The following is a 21,730-nucleotide window of genomic DNA, read 5'->3' as shown; positions in this document are numbered from 1 at the left end:
CCGCCGCCGTCACCTTCTTCACCGCGGCCTCATCATGAAACATATCAGACTTCCTCCTCACAAGATCAATCGCCGCCTCAAGAAACCCTAGCGGCCCCTTCTTGGCCAAGACCGAGGCCAATACTTCATCGTCGGAGCATGAACCGGCGAAGGAAGAGGATGAGGGCTTCTCCCGTTGCTGGTGATCCTCTTCGAGGTCCGAGATCACGGCCATGGAGATAGAGATTTACTAGGGTTTCGATTAATTTTTATGAAAGATCCGAGCTTTGGGTGATAGGAAAGGGGAAGGTTTAGGGATTTCGGCGGGGTTTTTATTGGAACTGAAGAACCTAGAATTTTCCAGCACCTCAACTTGTTTCTAGAAAACTGATTATTATTATAAAATATAAAGGATTTATGATATATTATAGGGTCCTTTAATTTCCCAATTTTTGACTTCTCCCCTTCCCTAATAAAATCTGGAGCTCTAATGGCAATTATGGCATAATGTGTAATTTTAAACTTCTAACAAATTAAAAAATAAAAAAAACATTAAAAGGATATAAAAATCTGATTCGAGAATGTTTACTATGGGCGAAATTATCATATTGGTATTTAACATATACTCTATTACTACTTTGGTTTTTTAAAAACACTGCGACCGTATTTTTGATATTTAAAGTGTGTAAAAATGACAAATAAACACAAAAACTAGTCGAGAAAATAAGTGCCACATCAACTTATAATAGCAATGTTATAGGGTCACATGAGAGGTGCATACTCGTTTCGCCGGAAAAATGAACCCTGACGAGGTTTTGTACCTATTTGTCACTTCTATACACTTCAAATACCAAAAAAAAATCCATGAGTGTTTTTAAATGTCAAAATGTCAAAATGTCAAAATGGTAATATTTGGTTTTGAAGTTTGTAGGAAAAAATGTTTATGGTCACTATGATAAAAAAAGTGTTTATGGTCACCATGGTAAGATTACCCCACACTATAGACAAATTTATTTGTGCTTGTTATGAGAGGTAATCTTTATCATATAAAAGTGCGAATGTAACATGAACAAATAATAATATCTCGAATTTATTATAAATTTTAGTTTGTATTAAAAAATCATACGAAACCTGAAATAACAAGAATCAATTGCTATGAACTACATACCTGATTTGACTTAAAATATATACCTGTTTGAGATGAAAAAAATCACACGAAACATGTTAATTTGTAAAAATTAAACGAGACTTGTAATAACCTGATTACTCATAAATTTATGAAATACGTACCTAAATTAGCCACATGTATATGTGAATTATGGCTGCGGGCTCAGACTTTGTTCAATATCATCATTGTTAGCAATCTAGTGCAATATCAAAAGATATTGCAGGCTGCTAATCTCAGAAAAATTGACAATCATCATAGCCTACATTGAAGAAGGAAGCTCGACGACGAACACAAATAGCAACCAAAAACCCAACAACATAGAACTAAACAAGCTTGAACCAGTATACTAGGAAAAAACAGCCACGGGAGGTCTACGACGAGCACAAATAGCAACCAAGAACCCAACAACATAGAGCTAAACAAGCTCGAATCAGCATAGTAAGAAAAAATAGCCACAGGAGCTCGGCGACGAGCACAAATGAGACCTGGAAAAAAACCAGGCTTCACATCCCAGAAAAGCACCACCTGAAAACAAACATCCCAGAAAACAACCAGGCTCCACAACACAACCTGAACACAAACATCCCAGAAAAACAACCATGCTTCACTTTCTAATATAAGCACCACCTGAACACAAACATCCCAGAAAAACAACCATGCTTCACTTTCTAATATAAGCACCACCTGAACACAAACATCCCAGAAAAACAACCAGGCTCCACAACACAACAAGAAAAATGCACAAATAGAACTTGAACACAAACAAGCTCACAAATGCCCACAAATGCTATATATGACTTGCCATATGAAAACCATATGAATAGCCCACAAATGCCCACAAACTTAAATATAACATGAGTTTGCACACAAAATCTCACTAAGGAAATTAGTGAAATAGGCTCAGAACTGTGTTAATATCATCATTGTTAGCCATCTAGTGTAATTTCAAAAGATATTGCATTTGGTTGCTAATCTTAGAAATTTTGACAATCATCATAGCCTACAAGTAAATAGTCACCAATGTAGACTCGTTTCATGAAAACTTACTACTCAAAATACCCAGAGCAATATGCTCAAAACTTGGTTAATATCATCATTGTTAGCCATCCAGTGTAATTTTAAAAAGATATTGCATTTGGTTGCTAATCTCAGAAATTTTGACAATCATCATTTAGTTTCACTGTTGGACATTACATTGGACATGAGAAAAGGGTTATAGATAGTTTCACAGTTGGATGTTACATTGTATAACTGCCAAGTTTTGCCTGATATAATGAACATATACAAAGTAAACTATTTGATACTTTGAAACAATATTGTAACAGGGAAAACTTTGAAACAAATAATTATCAAATAGTTTCACACTTGGACATTATAATGGACATTGTCGTTTTGATTGTTTTTAAGTCACAACCCTTTTCTTTGCTTTAATAGAAAGAAAACTATTAAATCAGCATGTGTTCAATGATATAATGAACATATAGCCATGAGCCTCATTTCTTATATTAATTATCACTTTCTAAAATAATGGCATATGTGGTTGAATTTCAATAGAAAGAAAGATCAATAAGACTTGATATAAACTAAGCAAGAGGGGCACTATCATAGTCTCTTGAAATGGAGAATTATTGTAGAAGTTTGCATATAAAATTACAAAGCTTTTAGTTTTTAAATGTTTAATTTCATTGAGCGAGAAAAAATTATCTGTCCTATTTCTCTTCAAAAATCTAATTAGGGTAACCTGTGTTCATAAAAACAACAGCAATAATTTTAAAAAATGAGCTAATTGCTCCATAATCATTTGCTCAAGCTTCAATTTCACTAGCTAAACTGATTTTGACCCTTAAAAACTACCTTTAATCATCAATTTAAAATCAAGCTATTCCATCATTTTAGCTTAATCTGAGCTCCAATCCCATCGATTTTAACCAAATCAAACAACAAAAACACAAAATTGACCCCCCCCCCCCCCCCAAACCCCCCCCCAAAAAAAAAAAAGAAAGAAGAACAAAGGAGCAGAGATCAAACCTACAAGCTCGAAGCTTAGCTGCAGTAACTCCAAAAAAATTCGCCCAATTGTTAGGTCCTATAAAGAGAGAGAGAGATGCGAGTACGATTTTTACCTTGATTTTTGAATAATCTGAAAATAACAAAAACCTCATATCTGAACAACGTCGGCAAAGATCAGACCCCCCTCCCCCCAATTTCTTCGAATACAAAGACAAAGAAGGCCGCTGGAGTTTCTGGCGAAAGCAATGCGAAGGAGGTAACTCTAGCTCACCGAAGAAATCAACGAGGAAGAAAAAATCCAATGTGGCCAGGCTTTCGTCGATTTCACTCGATTGGGGAAGGAAATGGGGGAGAGAAAAAAACCGACCTGGAGGCGATTTGTGCTTCGGTTTCCCTCTTCAGTCCTAGCAAAACAAAACGGAGAAAAAAATCAGCAAAAACCAAAAATCAGACATGGAGGAGAAAAAACCGACGTGGAGGCAAAGTAATAGTTTTCCATGGGGTTTTAAAACGAACCAAACAGCCCCTAAATAGTAAATATTATAGCATAAACAGTAAACATTGGTCCCATACACTCAAAAGTTATTTTTTATGCTACAATATTTTACTATATCATAAACAATAAATCGAATCATGATACAGTTATTTCATAACCAGTAAAGCAAATCAAATGTATTAAAATTTGAATCTTTTTTAAGTATATATAGAGGAGTAGATATGATTTCTAAATCAATGTATTTTTGGATCATTCTTTAAGTATAGAGGAGTAGATATGATTTTAATTTTAAGTATACAATAATTAAATTAAATGTATTAAAACTTAGAGGAAGACAAGTTTAAAATATAATGCTTTAAAAAATAGGAGCACGTGCATTGCACGGGGTACACACTAGTATTCTTCTATAGTGGAAGTTGTTCATCCCCTGCCCCCACCCAAAAAAAACCAAACCTCTGAAATGCCTTTTTTTGGAAAAATTGTGTCAAGACCCAAATTTTCAAAACTCAATGTGCCCCAGCCCCTCATATTTTTTGCAATGTGTTGCAGCTCCCAAATTTAAAAAATTATGGCACAGCCCCTCCAGCTCATGATTAGCCCATATTTGACCTAAAAACTCAAATTTACCTTTCTCCTTCTCCTTCTCCTTCCTCTCCTCTTCTCCTTCTCATTCCTCATCCTCCTTCCTCTTTCCTCACCGGCGATCCTCCAGTTCGTCACCGACTCTGCATGGGCTCCACAGGGTATCCTCTTCCTCGTCTCCTTCTCCTTCCTCATCCTCTTCTCTTTCTCCTTCATCATCCTTCTTCCTGGCGATCCTCCAATTCATCGCTGACTCTGCATGGGATCCACCGGCGACCCTCTTCCTCGTCTCCTTCTCCTTTATCATTCTCCTTCCTCCTCGGCAATCCTCCAGTCCGTCACCGACTCTGCATGGGCTCCACCAACGGTTGGTTGGCCACCGTCGACAACTGATTGGAGATGATACTGCTCAATCCCATCACTCAATCCCAAATCAGACTCCCTCCAATCTCCACTATACTGGAGTTCTTCCCTATATCCTCGCACGAAGAAATTTATGAAAAATTCATCATGTCTTCAAGCTCCATGGAAAAGGACTGTGTGATTATGCACTATTCATTGTAGTCTACGTGTATATCTAGCCGAGATGTTCCTAGAGTGAGAGGCAATTGTATTTACTTTATCGATGACTTTGTGGATACTAAATGAGGACCGTGTTTTGAAAGGAAGAGAAGAGATGTTGAGTGGATTAGTCATTGTTTAAAATTTTATTGTACATAGGCCATTTCGTTGGCTTGAAAATTATATGTAGTATGTACATGATGCGTTGATAATTGAAAAATATAAGACGATATACAAAAATATTCATTTGAAATAATGTATGTATAAATATTCAGTAGATTAATTGTATAGTTTTACCTAATACAAGTGAACTATAGCAAATTAACTGTTAACGTTTACCAATTCAATGTTAAGTATGGTGGAGTAAGTGTTAACTTTTTTTTTAAAATGTTAAGTTTTGTTAATTAACTGTCAAGTTTTACCTTGTACATGTGAACTATAGCCGATTAACTGTTAATGTTTAGTTATTCTATATAAGTATAATTGAGTATCTGTTATCTTTATTCTTTTAAATGTTAAGTTTTTGTGTTGTACATGTGAAAAACAGTTGATTAACTATAAATCTTTAGTTGTTCCATATAAAGTATAATGGCGAGACCGACTACAACAGCGACATATTCATGGACCACTATGATTGTGGTTAATGAGCAAGAACATGAAAGAACAAAGGCGGCTGAGCTCTTTCGATGTTAATGGGCTCTTTGATCACTCATATCTTAAGGGATGGACTCACTCGTAATTGGATCTTAAATAACCCGAGCATTCAGAAATTTTTTAAGAGGCTATGTGAGTTTGTTGGAGTTAAGATTTATACAAAAGTTTCTTGCAACATTAGAACTGAAAAATTAGTAAAATATATTTTACAAGTTTATTAGAACTAAAAACAATAAACAAAGAAAGTTAGATTTTAACAATTTAAGAGTTAAGGTACATTAATAGGTACTTCGTGAGTTTTAGTAGACATATATTAACAATTACTTGATATTTTACATTATATAATCTTATTCAAAAGTTAACAATTACTCAATTACATTTAAGAAGGACTAGGTAAATGTTAACAGTTAGTTAACTATAGTTTACATATATTAGGTAAAACATAATAATTAATTTATAAAACTTAACATCTAAATGAATAAAGATAACAACTACTCAATTATACTTATATGGAACAACTAAACATTAACAGTTAATCGACTATAGTTTACATATAATAGGTAAAACTTAACATTTAATTAACAAAACTTAACATTTAAAAGAAAAAAGTTAACACTTACTCCACTATACTTAACATGGAACATGTTAACGTTAACAATTAATTTGTTATAGTTCACTTGTATTAGGTAAAACTTAATAATTAATCTACTGAATATTTATACATCCATTATTTTAAATGAATGTTTTTGTATGTAGGCTTTTATTTTTTAATTATCAACACATCATGTACTAACTACATATAATGTTTAAGCCAACAAAAATGGCTTATGTATAATAAAATTTTAAACAAAGACTAATCCACTCAACATCTCGGCTAGATATACAAGTAGATACAATTGTCTCTCACTCCAGGAATATCTCGGCTAGATATACATGTAGACTGGTTGCTTTCAATGAACAAAGCATAATCACACAGTCCTTTTCCCTGGGGCTTGAAGAAAGAACGAATTTTTCATAAATTTCGTTGAGTGAGGAGTTAGGGGGAAACTCAAGTATAGTGGAGATTAGAGGGAGTCGGATTTGGGATTGAGTGATGAGATTGAGAAAGAAGAGAACGAGAAAGAAGACGAGGAAGGAGGATGAGTGAGGAGAGAATGAGTTAGTTTCGGTGGAGCCCATGCAGAGTCGGTGGCGAACTGGAGGATCGCCGGGGAGGAAGGAAGATGAGTGAGAAAAGAATGAGAAAGACGAAAAAGACGAGGAAGAGGATCACCTGTGGAGCTCATGCACAGTCGACAACGAACTAGAGGATTGTCAGGTAGGAAGGAGGATAAGGAAGGAGAAGGAGAAGAAGAGAGGAAGGAGAAGGAGAAGAGGTGTAAAATTGGGGTTTTAGGTCAAATATGAGCTAATCATGAGCTAGAGGGGCTGAGCCACATTTTTTTTAAATTTTAGAAGCTACAGCACGTTGCAAAAAGTATGAAGGGCTGGAACACATTGAGTTTTGAAATTTAGGGCATTAACATAATTTTTCTTTTTTTTAAATATCCATCATTATACTATTTTCCCTACTATTCTTTTTTTTTCCCCTAATTACTTTCTAAAAATATCCTTCTAATCTTTCTGATTAATTTCCTTCTTTTATTCTTTGTAATTACCTTTTCTTTTCTTTCTACTTAAATGTTTTTAACGCATCAAATTAATTTTGGAATACAAAACAACGGAAGGTTAATACTGGTGTCGCCAAAATCAAAAGCCTACTAACCAGAAAACATACAAAAATCTGCAAATTATTCAAGAACAGTTCAAGATATAAATCCATAAATTTAAAAAGCATTGCTTTGCAGTTAAATAAACAAAATACATGACTGATGAACTTCAGCTTTAAGTAATGAATAACTCAATTTCAAAAGCATAAATTTTGCTACTTCTATAAGGCAATGCTCCCAAAAGTCACTCTCCAGTTCAATCTATTTAAACTTCAAGCAACACAAGAACAAAACCATAGACAGTGAGGCATCAGATTATACCTTTTAAACTTGAAATCCTATAAAAAAACCAAGTTCACATCCCTATAGAGGCTAAGAAACTTTCACATATGAAGCCTATGAGAAATATTCGAGATGCCCGTTAGATCTAATACAAAAATAGCTCGCCCATAGCTCGCCCATCACGAGTATAGAACCCACCCGAATGAAGTGTATCGAGTTTGGTTGCCAAAACGTTCTTGAGGATATGCATACGTTATTGAGTAAACAATCAAAACTCACGTCTTGGTGGCCTTGCTTCTGCTACTGTGACCCGAATAGTTCTGCCATCTAAGTCCTGTGAAAATAAGATGAAAATCTCATGTCAACAGCTAGCATTATTAAGCTAGAAGCCAATGATGCAGAAGTAGATTATTTCGTGATGGAAAAATTATACTCTGGCCTTTACCCACTAGATTAATGGGGTTCACAATCATAACAATTTATTGGCTCATTTGAATAGACCGCAAAAAGAATGTCCCCAGATCAAAGAGATATACTGAGTAAGATACCAAAAACACATCACGTCTAGTGGAATCGTGGCTTGCTCATCTACTATTGCATAAAAGTAGAAGGTCATACACAAATTTTTATTTGTTCACATTCCTCCATCCCCGTGTATTTCCATTCTGAATTGCAGACCCCCTTGTACCATCACCCCGCTGCAGATAGATCTCCTGTAGTCCTAGTGGTATAGATAGACTCTCCAAGTGGTCTTTATTGACTCTTTCACACTCAAAGAAAGACTATTTTTAAAAGAAATAGACCGCTTGAGGGTAAAAAAGACAAAAAATTTATTATGGGTTCTACCCGCACTAGGCCGACAGCACCTGCAACTGAGAGATAGTACAAGGGATCTATTCTACCAATCCAAGAGGTATTCTTCCATTGGTGCATCATTAATCTAACGGGTGAGGACCATCAATAGTTTTCTGAAGGAAAATAGTTATAAGGCACATGGAAGCTTTGAGACTTACAGAGCCATCGAGGTTTGAAATAGCGTTATTGGCCTCCTCAGCAGTGTTGTAAGTGACAAAGCCAAATCCCCTTGACCTGCCGCTTTCTCTGTCATACACAACCTTGGCATCCACAACCTTGCCTTGTTCACTGAAAAGGTTCTCGAGAGCCAAATTGTCAACACCCCATGAGAGGTTACCAACATAGAGCCTGTTGGCAGCATTGAAACTGCCACCACCTCCTCCACCTTCGCTTCGGAAACCCCTTGATGGGCGCTCCTCTCTTGGAGGTGGTGGTCCTGAGTTCACCCTCAATGTTCGGCCTTTGAATTCCTGTTATATTATGAATACTACTTGTTTAGTGCATACAGATAATTAGACAACCATATATATATGTGAAACATGAAACAATAGACAATCTGAAAGACTGATATGAAAACAGCAAACTGCCTTATAAATTAAAATGCAGACATATGAATGAGGAAATGTCCTATGCATCAGTATTCTAGTGGTTTTGTGAAGATTGAGGATTTATGATACAATTTGGAAAGTGATTATCAAGCTCATCATTTTTATTGAGCCTTTTCTTTTTGGCTTGAAATCCACTGGATTTATGAAAACCTTTTCACTTTCCGCCAAAATCCTCTCATTTTGGAGTGATTTTGGTTGAGGAGATAAAGGTGGCGCGTCTTCATTTTCATGCTTTTAAAAGATACAATCAAACAAGGTCGAGTTAGAAGCATTAATTATGGACGCTGTGTTTGGGGAATTTTTACTTAAAATTTACATGCAACCAAACAGCTTCTAAGGGAATACCATTTAGATGCAAATGAATGGCGAAGGAGCATGTGACCTACACATATAATTGGATCATAGCTATTAACTATAGCATAGGATGTAAACGTGACTCTTAGAGAGGAAAAATCATTGTACTATATAGACTTTATTTTATCCTTTCATATAGCTAAACTAATAGAATCTACATAGCAACCAATAAGATTTCAGTTAAACAGAAAGGTTGTAATATACATAACCTAGATACTTCATGGAAAATACATTTAACTTTACTATGAACAAGGAAACAGCTACTTACTAGTTACTACTGTAATTACATGTAGAACATAAAACCATAGTGAATTCCATATCTACTTCTTTATCACTAAAAGAGAACAGCAAAAAAGATAAATTAAACAGTAACCTAAGGTTTTGAACAATGAAAAAATAAAATAAAACCACGTTCTCCTTCAAAATCTCCGCCTTCTTTCCTTTTACAACCCATCTTTCCTTTTACAACCCACGTTCTCCAAACTTCCCCTCTACATGATTTTAAATAAAACATCTCTCTTTCTCCGTTCTAACTAAACCCGCTTCCCCTCAAAAAATTTCCCCAAACTCAAAAACCACGCCCTCACAAATCCCTAACCCTAATCTCTCAAATCTCTCATCTCGAACTCCCAAGAATTAGACTCCTCTTCATCATCATCATCGTCTCCATCCCCTCAATTCCCTCATCTCAAATCCCTAGCAACTTCCCCCCTCGGGCCCTCCCTCTGGCGCCTCCATTCACAGGCCGACGAGGCCTCAGAAACCTCACCCTCTACCCTCTTCAGCCTGCGGCGGCGTCACATTGCACAGTGGCGCCGGCGGCCGACATTCTTCCGGCCTCCTGTCGGTGGCCGGTTGGGGTTTTTTGTTTTGCAGTCGAGTGCACTCTTTCTCCTAAGCCTACAACCTACATGTATTCTCACTTAAATAAATTATGGAACTATAAGGTTGAACAAATTGCCATTGATTGCATGATTTACATTGTTCGTCAATGCAACTAATTATCTATAGGTAATCTTTTCCTTAGATGCAAATGATAATTGTCGTCCTTATAGTTTCTGTCAAATTTCAGTTCCATCAAAACGCACCGGGAGCTGGCCTTTCGATGAAAAACTTTGATGCATATTTGGGGTGTTCTTTGATGCATATTTGGAGGCGCCATTGGTGGAATCTGATTGCCACGGAAGAATCAAAATGATAAATTTCGGCAACAGTCGCAAAATCACAGAGGACAACTTAAATGTGAGATTCTTCCCTTCTTTTCATTCGTAATCTTGCATATTTGATTTTTCCATGTATACGTTTCTTTTTTAGAAAGCTGCTATTTTATCAGGTATCTCTCTCTTGTCATCTAATATTTACTTGCTCTTCCATTTAAGATTTTTGACTGATTTATTATGTTCATTTCAAAGTAATTATCATGCTGTAGGAGACAAAAGCACTAACAAAAGCCAGAAAAATTAAATCTCTGATTTATCTGAAGGAATTCATTCGCAATAACCTTCTCTCTATCGATGACCTTAAGTCCTCCTTTGTAATCTTGACATCTCTTTTTCTTCTCCAAACTAATTGGTTGTTACAGTTTGTATATTCAATTATTAAGTAGCTATGTGAGTTAGTGATAGAGATATAACTGTTGGAATTGTATTTAAGTCTTCTTCAGAAATCATAATAATATTAGTATAATTGTGTAATAGTGAAGACTGTAACGTGAATTATATTTTATAATCTATTAATGATTAAACAATGACGAGCCTGGGATTATGGTGATGGATATGTAAAGGCTAGAGTCTACAACGATATGTTGTTAAATTATTGAATGATCTTAAAGCTAATTTTAATCGGTCTTTAGCAAGTGTCTAGCGAACGTAAGAATAATAGAGAATCAGAGCAAGTTGTTCTTATTAAATTGATTTATCCGTGCACTTACATGTTTGTTTGTATTTGTATGATACTTTATGTTTGTCTCTGTTCAATTTTCTTGTCTGGCATGCTTTACTGGAGTTTGGCCTTCTGAGAGTCCGTGAATTTACACTTGTGGTGATTGAACACTTCGTGGATCCAGAGGACAAATCTTATCCAAAATTTGCTGATGTTACTGAATTGGAGTTCTTGATGGTTCCGAGAGGAGCAACTATCTGGGCAATCAGCCAAGAAAATTGTTCTGGGTGAAGCAGTATCAATGGTTGCTTGAACATCGCTTGTTGCTTACTTTAGTATTAGACTCATCTATATTATTTCAGTATCATCATTTAACTTCAGTTTTAATTTTATTTTGTTATCATTAATAGGGAACTGTCAACAATGAGACTATTGGCTACTTCATTGGCAGTGTACCTCTTCCTCACTCACCTTGGAATTGACAAAGAGAGATTGCGTTTCCGACAGCACTTGCCCCATGAGATGGCTCATTATGCTGCAGATTGTTGGGATGCAGAAATTCAGTGCTCATATAGATGGATAGAGTGTGTTGGGATTGATGATAGTTCTGCTTATGATATAAAAGCACATTCAGTAAGCCTAGAAGACTGTAATGTGAATTATATTGTCATTCTTTCTCTTATTTACTATAAGAATTATATAACTATTATCTGTAAGAATTTTCAAAGTATGTCTTTTATAGTAACCAATCTTTTATTTTCCGAATTGTTGATTGACCTTCACAAATTGCTCACGATTCTCTATCTCAAGATTTACTCTTTGGAAAGAAGAAAATTGCATGTACTTTCTCTGATTTCATTTTGTTAGGGTTTTCTGCATAAAAAGTTTTTTTAGGTAGTTTTTAGAGGAATTGATTGATATATAAATCATGGTGAAGAATTTAATCTAAATTCTAATTTTTTGCACATCAGATTGTTGGTTTTTGGATTATTTAGTTACTTCTTTTAGCATGGTGAAGATGCTAATTTCTATTTAATAATGTTTATTTCTGATCATGTTACCAACCCTTATGCTTAAATTTGATTTAGTTAATCTTTTTTGCTTTTTTTAATGAAGATTTGGTTGCTAAGTTTTAATGGGTTTTGTTTGTTCGTGGGTTAGGGATTGGAGATTGATTACGTCAGAGATGATGATGGATGGATCGAATTGGAGTGTCAACTCGGTTCATCACATTTATGAAACAGTAACTTTATTTCACTTTTTATATTTAAGTTTTAGATAAATATTTTCACACATTTATGCTCTAAAAAAATTGGCCTTTATTGTGCTATTTCGATTTCAGTTTTGAGTAGTATTTGATCTTTAAAATTTTGGTTAATGAAGTAGTAATCGAATCGAACTTGCTCGAATATCTAGACGAATAATAACCAAACTGTTTATTAATTATTTGGTTCACTTCCACCACTATACTTCATATCTAAAGCAGAATACTTTATTTTGATAACATGTTAAATATTTGCAAAAAATCTTTTAGGATCTGTGCTTTGCACGGGTTTAAATACTAGTATTTATCATAAAAAACATTGAAAACAAAACAACAGTTCTATTTCCGTGGACATACTTACATAACCATTAAACTGCTGGCAAGCTGCCTCAACCTCCTCAACAGTAGACATTGTCACAAATCCAAAACCTCGGCTCTTTCCAGTTAGCTTGTCATAGATAACCTGCAAAATAATCCAACTTAATTCACCAGATTCAAACACTTACAAACCACATAAACTTCTAGAAGCGCCACCATCTTTGAAATCAAACTCTACATAACCACACTAATACATTCACCAGAATCACAACTACCTTATAAAACTAAAAGGACCTTGCAAACAAATGATTTTCATTTGATTCAGTGATTCTTAATTATAAAAGAAGGGGCTATCCATGAAATATACACATTAAGTATCTATCATACGGGTAAATTCAAAAGTGTGCGTAAATATGTTGCTCTTACCATCATTCTAAATTTATTCAACAAAACCACATGGATAATGTTTTCAGACATATCAGCTAATCACGCACAAGTCAACAATAACAATGCTTCTCTCTACAAAACTATCAAAACTTCTGACCCAAAAACTTTCAACTTGAAAGTTAATATTCTCCTTCAACTTAAATATATATAGCCAACAATACATATTTCTCAGTCAAACTTACACGCAGTTTTCATTATTTTCCTATCAAGTTCAACACACGACAAAATATATCAACTTACACCAAAAAAAATTTAAAAATAAAATAAAATCAATTAACATCAGAAACAACGGTAAACAAAACAAAGACACAATATTTTTCAATTCTAACAAGTACCCAATTCCTAATTCACTACAAACCCAACAGAAAACAAAATTATACCTCAACCATCTCAACATTCCCAGCACTATCAAAAAGCCCAGCAAGCTCAGCGCTATCCACAGTAAACGGCAAATTCCCCACAAACAGCTTCAAATCCGGCGAAAAGCTCGCGTCGACTCCACTCCCAACCTCCTCCTCCTCCTCCACCTCCTCCTCGTACTCCGACGGCACAGCAGCAACTTTCCTCACAAACCCCAACCCTAACCCCCTTTTCCCCAATTTCAAAGGCACAAATGAAGAAGAGACTGAGAATGACAAGCTGGGTTTTGAAAAGAGGAGAGGAGAGGAGAGGTTTAGGGCTTTAGGGTTTGAGGAGATAAGATTTGGAGAGAGGAGAGATGAGGCTGCCATTTTTTTGAGATTTTTTTTGGGTTTCCTTTTTTTTTCTTGGGAGGATAAGGTTTTGGGGAGGATGAGGGAGCTGAAGGGAGGGGGAGGGGGGTATTTAAAGGGATGGGGTTAGGGGTTTTGGGTAGAGGAATGACATTAGGGTTTAGGGTTTGGGTTTACTTAATAGCCTGTTTGGATGGAATATAGAAAAGAGAAGGGAAATGGAAATTGTATGGGAGTTTCATTTATTAGAAGAGCTTTGCTATAGGGACCCAAAATATGGGACCAATTGAGGGGACAAGTGAGGTGTCCCCATCCTATTGGATAATGAATTGGCCATCATTAATGATGACCAACTCATTATCCAATAGGAGGGGTACACTTCACTTGTCCCCTCTATTGGTCCCATATTTTGGGTCATTGAAGAATTTTTCTTATTAAAATACTAGAGGAAAGGAATGAGAGGGAAATTAAACTAAAATCTTACCCCCCAAATTAGGGGATAAAGAAGAGGGAATGGAAGGATCCCTGAGTCATCTCGAGATTCTTAGGGCTTAAGGGCATGTGATTGCTCAATGGTTAGACCCAAAAATGATATTACTTTTTCTTTTCTTTTTTTCTTTATGATATTGATGACTACGCTCATACAATTTTCAAAATTGTACTAACAGTAATTGTGTTGATTTAAACTTGACAATAGGATATAAGTTATGTTTAGACTCAAAACTACTTTTTTAAAATAGGGTCGTTTTATAGAAATTGTCAACTAACGCATAAACTATCGTAAACAATCAACCACGTAGACTCACTTTTAAGTCCGGTTTTTTCGGTTTTACTGTAATAATCAACTAATTAGACTCACTTTTAACTCAAAAGTTTTTTTTGGGTTTTACTGTAATAATCAGTTCAATACCAAAAAAGTAAACTGAAAAGCACTCATAGGTGGTTGATTGCAACAAAAAATCATTTACGAATGGTTTACGTATAAATTAACAATCAAATGTGGTTTACATATTGACCCTGTTTGAAAGGTTTTTTTTTTTTTTGTTTGTTTGTGTGTGGTGTGGTGGGGGTGGGGGGCAATCTACAGTCAAAAGAAGGAATGAAAATGGAATAGCATAGTAACATAATGAACGCAATCCTCAACGGTAGTACAGAAGTAAACTAAGAGTAACAGTGTAGTTATCAATATTCTAATATCAACATACAAAATTAGTGCATTGAAGAATCAAGCAAAAAAAAAAATGGAACAATTCTGCAAGTAAGATAATCGAGTTTTTAACTAATCTAATAATCTCTGTTAACAAAATGTATCCATCATTATACAACACAGCAAAAACATTTGAGTTACAAAGTGAGCAACAGCAAAGAAATAAGGTTCTCTCTCGTCATTAACAAGTAGATACTCCAAGAATTAGCTTTTATGAAGAGACTGATTCCTTTAGACATGATCTCATGATGCCGGCAAGCTTTGAACAAGCATCAAGGCACAAATCCATTGCCTGTTCAAAAGAAATCATAACCAAGTTATGAAGAGAACAACTGCGCTTGTGAGATACCCTTAATACTCCACAGTGAAAATCCTTTGTGTATGCATACCTCGTTGATTTTGGCAGTCGACCATTCTCCAGTGAGAGTGAGTTGAGTGATCTCATGACGAGTAGGCATACATGTGATCATGAGGCTTCCATCTTGGCAAGCTTCCTCCTCTGCCATCGGATCAATAACTAGGTTCGCTCCAAAACATGACTGTAAAAAGAAAGGGTTAAGTATAGCTGAAATGAATACGAAAAATGTCGATAATGTTCAACTAATGAGATACCCAAAAATCCAACATAGTATAACTGTGTAATAGTGATCATACCACTGAGACAGCAGAAACGAGGTCATACATCATAATTCCTGCGTCAGCCAAGGCAAGACTTGCGCAAGATATAATAGCTGGAAGATCGCCTAAAATTTGTAGCATAGGAAACAAACGCATGGTATTGGATCAATTGGCTTCGCAATTTTGCATTAGAATGACGGAATAATTGCAAGGAAAGTGTCATTAACAAGTAAAATGGATTAGTTTATTCATGTAGACGTTATGTAGCTGGAAGATCGCAAGATATAATAGCTGGAAGATCGCCTAAAATTTGTAGCATAGGAAACAAACGCATGGTATTGGATCAATTGGCTTCGCAATTTTGCATTAGAATGACGGAATAATTGCAAGGAAAGCGTCATTAACAAGTAAAATGGATTAGTTTATTCATGTAGACGTTATGTGTGAGACTATTCTCATGTCTCCATCACCAGTTAATAGACAACATATGCAAAGTCCTCGATCTACTCTAGTTAAGTTTCGCACCTAAAAGGGCACATTATTGCAAAGTATATTGTTGCTAATTCATAATCCATATTTCTCAGTAAGAGTTGCACGTGTAGAAAATGTTCTATTATCGAGTGAAGGTTGCAAATGATCTTTCTGATACTGAATCCCTTTACTACTCTCAAAGATCAAGAACTGCTGGATAAATGTAATCAACAAACTCTGACTCAAATTCAAGTAGAAATTATTACTATCCTGCCCTACATAGTACAGTTCAAAAAATATTTTATTTTATAGATTTTTAAAGCATTCTGATGTCAGATGAGAGATAGGCTTACTTCCACCAGATTCCAATATCAATGCAAAAACATCAACAGTAGTCTTTGGGAAAGTTTCTAAAATTATAGCACCCTCCAGTGCTTTATGAAGCAATAACGAATACTCTTTGTGATCTGATCCCTGAAAAATATACGAACAAAACATCAATGCATGATGAGGACTGTATACATACGAATATAACTGTACATATATACATGTTGCATGAGGAAAAACTGGTATATACCTGACCACGTATAGGAGCAGAAAATGTTGTGTAGCTCACATTACAATTCAATCTACCAATATCACTATACATCATTGCCTTCTTGCTTTCCCTTGGACCGAACCTGAACAGAAAAATATAATCCAATAGTCTAAGTAAACGATGATATAATAAAATGAGGACAAATTTTCAAAACAAACCCTTTTGCAAAAATATTCCCCAAAAACGACCTGTTTCAACTTTAATTACCAAAACCGACCCAGTTTCAACCCTGAGGCTGAAACTAGGTCGGTTTTGGTAATTAAAGTTGAAACAGGTCGTTTTTGGGGAATATTTTTGCAAAAGGGTTGGTTTTGAAATTTTGTCCAATAAAATGAAGGTCACCAAAAGCATCAAGTCAGACAGTCAGCAACTAATTTACAAAGATTATCGATGTAATGGTGGAAGCACAGGTTCTGGTCTAGGAAGAGATGCAACATTGCGGTCTTAATGGCTTGAAATTACAAAGGGTGGTCCAAAGGTATTTAAGGAAATAAACTAACAGAATGATCAATCAATCATATATATTCTCAAACATTACAGCATATGAAAAATGGAATAGCCAACTTCTTTGAATAGGCTTTGTGAAGGAAAGCTTTGACACCGAATGTTATTCAGTCATGGGCCATGTCACATCATAGAAAGTGCAAGAAAAATATCCTCATGAATTATATCAATAGAAAGGAACCAGAATTTAACAACCAACCAACCCTGAGATTGAACTTTTGGTGGGACCAAACTCTGAGAAGGTCTATAAATTGACAACCAACCCTGTTCAATATAACAATAGAAAGGAACCAGAATTTAACATTATAAACATTTAAACAAAAGCTGCCAGGTTAGAGCATAGAATAGCAGTCAGGAAACACACAAGATATGCTTCTAGGGGAAGTATATTTATTTGATCTCATACCCGCAATTGCATACGAGCAAAGGCCTATAACAAAGCAAGAGCAAAGGTGAGTGTGCAAACTATGGACTTTAACAGACTCGTTCACATGCTCAAACCATTCCAACCGGCCCTCTCTTGCTTTCTTCTCGACAGTATCTTTAACTTCTAATAAACACTAATTTATTATCCTCTCTTAGTTTTTTGCCCCTCATTAATCTCAACTATCTAACTTATTGGGTCCGAGTTATTCAAAACCAACACCTATCCAACCTGATTTTGTTCCTACTTGAATCTGATATCCAGACCCTTAAGTTGTATATGGGTCAGAACATAGATCAAAAGTTCTAAAGGGGTGGGCTCTGAACCTAGTAAATTTGAACATGAAACTATCAAAACCCAAAAACTCCCGACACCTAAGAATTATTACTTTCGAAATATGGGTTGTGTCCTAAAATATCAATCATGATAGACACAACCTATACATAGCCAATCCACCACACAAGTAGAATGGGTACTGGTTAAAAAATTAACACAGAGCTACTTAGAGGCGGATATCGTCAACCGAAACCCACCTGGACCCGATCCCCACTTGCATCCCAACTTCTTGTCCATGTTCATCTGATGTTTCTTGTGGATCAAAGATGGTTGCTAGGATTATCAAACCAAAGGATATTTCCATGTTTAATATTGCATAGGGAAACAATTGTAAACACCTCATAGTCAAAAACTTATTAATTAATTAAGGTTCCAACAAAGTAGGCTCGCTACATTATACTCCAGTAGGATCATATCACAATAAAATAAGAAAAGGAAACAATATGCATAACATGGATGTGATCATGTAAATAAGTGGTTCAGTTCAGGATTTGTACTCACACAGATACGATGACCTTGGTTGTTCCAAACTCAACATATGCAGATCCTGCTGCAGCACTTGCAGCACCTGTTCTCAGAACTGCAAGGTATCGATAGATAAACACAGTTATAATAAAGTTATGGACAGCAAATTATAATATTTCAATAATTGAAAGGCCATGATATAATAATATAAACATAACTAAAAAAGACCATCTTCTACATAAAAAAGACCATCTTCTACATTTAAATTCTTAGCACAAGTACTTCAATTGGAAAATATTGCAAAATTACACTTCAGTTAATTCAATCGGGATAAGAAAAAGGTATGATTTAGCAACTACATTGATTTTGGGACAAACTAACTGCCAGTGACTGAGAAAATTTGACTTTGTAGCCTTTATAGTAAGCTTTACAAAGTTAAGCAGTCTCTAACAGTTTGAAAGACAAATGGATGTGGAACATGCAAAATTATGCACTTAAAGACATGTTGGTAGTGGCAACACATATGTATGTGAAGAATTTGCCTAAAATAAGATCGTGAGGATGTCACCTATGTTTTATGCTCAACTTCTGGAGTGAAACATGTACACGTATGCTAACTTGAATGTAGTTAAACAAAATGCAGAGAAAATGCATATTGAGAGAGTGAAGAAAATTTTAGAACAGAAATATTAGAAAACAATAAGAAAAACCATACAGTTCGGAGTATACATTATGATGATCTGGTCATCCACAACAATTTTATCTACTTGATTCTAAAAAAGTCTAGACACAGTGAGGCAGATACACAAAAGAAGCTAATAAAAGGACTAGAATGATGACCTTCCATGAAGATCAAATTTTTAAGGTAAACCTGCTTACTAAGCATCCAATATCTATAGATGGATCATCTCGATTTGCTCAAGCGAAGACGAGGACAATCCAATTTTTCTGCTAGTGCTATGTCCATACAAGTAGCCCCAAAACCCACCTCCCAGAGTATCTCATTGCAGCAAAACATCAAGCACTAGTAGCACATGAACTACGAACACAACACTCAGTAATCCAAATCATCATAAGCAATCAATCAAACACTTAATCTACTCCCCAGCATTCTAAATCAAAGATGGGTCATCCCAGTTTCTTCAAACAAAGAGAAGAATCACCCATTAGTTTCTGCTGTAAGCCACAGAATAACTTATTGAAGCAAAACGTCAAACAGCACTAGCACATCAACTAAGAATACCACACCCATCATTAGAAAATCAAAACCCATCAAGAATTTTTCTTTAAAAAGGTAACAAATACATAATTTCTTTCACAAGAGCAACTAATCAAACACATACATACGGGTCTGCGCTGACGGAACTCTCGACCATCGGATCGTTTCCAGTTCGAAGCATGCATTATGATGCTCTGGTCATCCACCACAATCTTATCATTTAATTTATTCTAGAATAATCTATAACCAGTGAGCCAGATAACACAAAAGAAGCTAATATAAGGATTAGAACAAAGAACTTCAACGAAGAAAATCACGAATTTTAATGAAAACCTCCTCATCCAATATCTATAGGTTGATCGTCCATTATTTCTGCTATGAGCCGTACAAGTGGCCACAAGACCCATCTCTCAAAAAGCTCAGGCAAAGCGTCGAACAGTAACAGTGCACGGAATGCGGGCAAATTATCAAACACTTAAATCTCTTCCCTACCGTTCTAACTAATTCAAAATGGGTCATCCTAATTTCTTCAAAAAAGATGAGCATCACCCATTAGCTTCTGTTCCAAATCCCAAAACATCTAATTGCAGAAAATCATCAAAAACCCAACAAGCATTTCTCTCAACAAAGTAAAAAAAAAAAAAACAGAATTTTATATCACGCAGGCAATTAATCAAACAGGTTGAGTGCATGTGGAGATCACGTACACGCAGGCCTGCACTGATGGAACTCTCGACCGTCGGATCGCTTCCAGTCGATTTCTCTGAAGAGTCTCCTCCTCTGCTGCTGTTGCTGCCTCTTCTCCAGACTTTGTGAAGGCGAGTATGTTGTGGTGGAGCTCGTCGCCATGGCGCCTCTATCTTCGCTCTCGCGCTCGCCGTTAGCTGAGGAAGGGAAAACGCGCAGGTTAGGGTTTTTAACGGGTCGGATTCGGGCGCGAGCTACGGATTATCTTTAACAAACCGCGGAGTATAGGGGTAAATGAATCTGTAGTTCATTGATCTTTATATGTAATTGCATGTGGCAGTAGTAGAAGACTATACAAAATTACATGTAACTCCTTATAAGGTTTACAATTCTCCTACCCCTCCCCCTCACCCTAAAAAATTTAAAAATTTCAACCTAACCTATCTCAAAACAGTAAATAAATTAGAAGCAAATTAAATAAGCTCATTGAAAGCGTATTGAGTACATTCGCATCGGGCAATATAGTTTTGTAATATTATATTTTTATTTTTAGGTAAATAGATACTTATTTTACGCCCCCTAAGAAAAATTCGTATTTACCTTCACTTTTGTTAATTCTTGCTTCTAAGTTACTTCTAACTTCTATTACCCTAGTTCTAGCTTCTATTACCCCAGTATTATGTATTTTACTTTCACACTTGTGTAATAAAAGCTAGAACTAGGGTAATAGAAGCTAGAACTAACGTAGAAGCAAGAATTAACAAGTGTGAATGTAAAATACGAAGGCTGGGTTTAGAACTAGCAAGGTGTGGGCTAGAACTGGCTTATACAGGCTAGAACTAGGGTAATAGAAAGTAGAACTAACGTAGAAGCAAGAATTAACAAGTGTGAAGGTAAAATACGAAGTCTGAGTTTAGAACTAGCAATGTGTGGGCTAGAACTGGCTGTATACAAGCTAGAACTAGGGTAATAGAAACTAGAACTAACGTAGAAGCAAGAATTAACAAGTGTGAAGGTAAAATACGAAGGCTATGTTTAGAATTAGCAAGGTGTGAGCTAGAACTGGCTGTATACAGGGTAGAATTAGGGTAATAGAAGCTAGAACTAACGTAGAAGCTAGAATTAACAAGTGTGCATGTAAAAAACCATTGTTGGGTTTAGAACTAGCAAGGTGTGGGCTAGAACTGGTTGTATACAAGCTAGAACTAACGTAGAAGTAAGAATTAACAAGTGTGAAGGTAAAATACGAAGGTTGGGTTTAGAACTAGCAAGGTGTGGGCTAGAACTGACTGTATACAAGCTAGAACTAGGATAATAGAA

The 21,730-nt window shown here is 35.7% G+C and overlaps 3 protein-coding genes across 3 annotated transcripts in view; all 3 read right to left on the bottom strand.

Annotated features, from left to right (window-relative positions):
• The window catches only part of LOC109850025 (protein BOBBER 1-like), a 9,744-nt gene extending 9,370 nt beyond the window's left edge, over positions 1-374 (bottom strand). Inside the window, 1 exon segment of the mRNA XM_020419921.1 lies at positions 1-374. This exon segment is cut by the window's left edge and continues 4 nt beyond it. Coding sequence (XP_020275510.1) covers positions 1-214 — 214 coding nt within the window. The 5' untranslated portion in view covers positions 215-374.
• On the bottom strand, positions 7,347-13,975 carry LOC109848552 (29 kDa ribonucleoprotein A, chloroplastic-like). The gene is made up of 4 exons (XM_020418109.1): positions 13,549-13,975; positions 12,765-12,866; positions 8,455-8,766; positions 7,347-7,775 (listed from the first exon to the last, which is right to left on the bottom strand). Exons 1-4 carry the CDS (start codon positions 13,897-13,899, stop codon positions 7,710-7,712), a joined length of 831 nt encoding a protein of 276 aa, XP_020273698.1. The 5' UTR covers positions 13,900-13,975; the 3' UTR covers positions 7,347-7,709.
• LOC109850249 (exosome complex component RRP41-like) lies at positions 15,132-20,722 on the bottom strand. The gene is made up of 7 exons (XM_020420219.1): positions 20,431-20,722; positions 18,541-18,619; positions 16,755-16,857; positions 16,531-16,651; positions 15,743-15,831; positions 15,478-15,627; positions 15,132-15,380 (listed from the first exon to the last, which is right to left on the bottom strand). Exons 1-7 carry the CDS (start codon positions 20,570-20,572, stop codon positions 15,300-15,302), a joined length of 765 nt encoding a protein of 254 aa, XP_020275808.1. The 5' UTR covers positions 20,573-20,722; the 3' UTR covers positions 15,132-15,299.

Source organism: Asparagus officinalis, chromosome 7 (genome assembly GCF_001876935.1).
Source record: "Asparagus officinalis chromosome 7, Aspof.V1, whole genome shotgun sequence".
NCBI lineage: Eukaryota > Viridiplantae > Streptophyta > Magnoliopsida > Asparagales > Asparagaceae > Asparagus > Asparagus officinalis.
This window is presented reverse-complemented; position numbering and strand designations above follow the sequence as displayed.

Coding starts and splice junctions, on each gene's coding strand:
- LOC109848552 (XM_020418109.1), bottom strand. CDS start 13,899: ATGGCAGCCTCATCTCTCCTCTCTCCAAATCTTATCTCCTCAAACCCT. Junction 12,867..13,548: donor GGAATGTTGAGATGGTTGAG/GTATAATTTTGT, acceptor ATTATTTTGCAG/GTTATCTATGACAAGCTAAC. Junction 8,767..12,764: donor GCCAGCAGTTTAATGGTTAT/GTAAGTATGTCC, acceptor ATAATATAACAG/GAATTCAAAGGCCGAACATT.
- LOC109850249 (XM_020420219.1), bottom strand. CDS start 20,572: ATGGCGACGAGCTCCACCACAACATACTCGCCTTCACAAAGTCTGGAG. Junction 16,858..18,540: donor ACCAAGGTCATCGTATCTGT/GTGAGTACAAAT, acceptor TTTTCTGTTCAG/GTTCGGTCCAAGGGAAAGCA. Junction 15,628..15,742: donor TCGTTTCTGCTGTCTCAGTG/GTATGATCACTA, acceptor TTCTTTTTACAG/TCATGTTTTGGAGCGAACCT.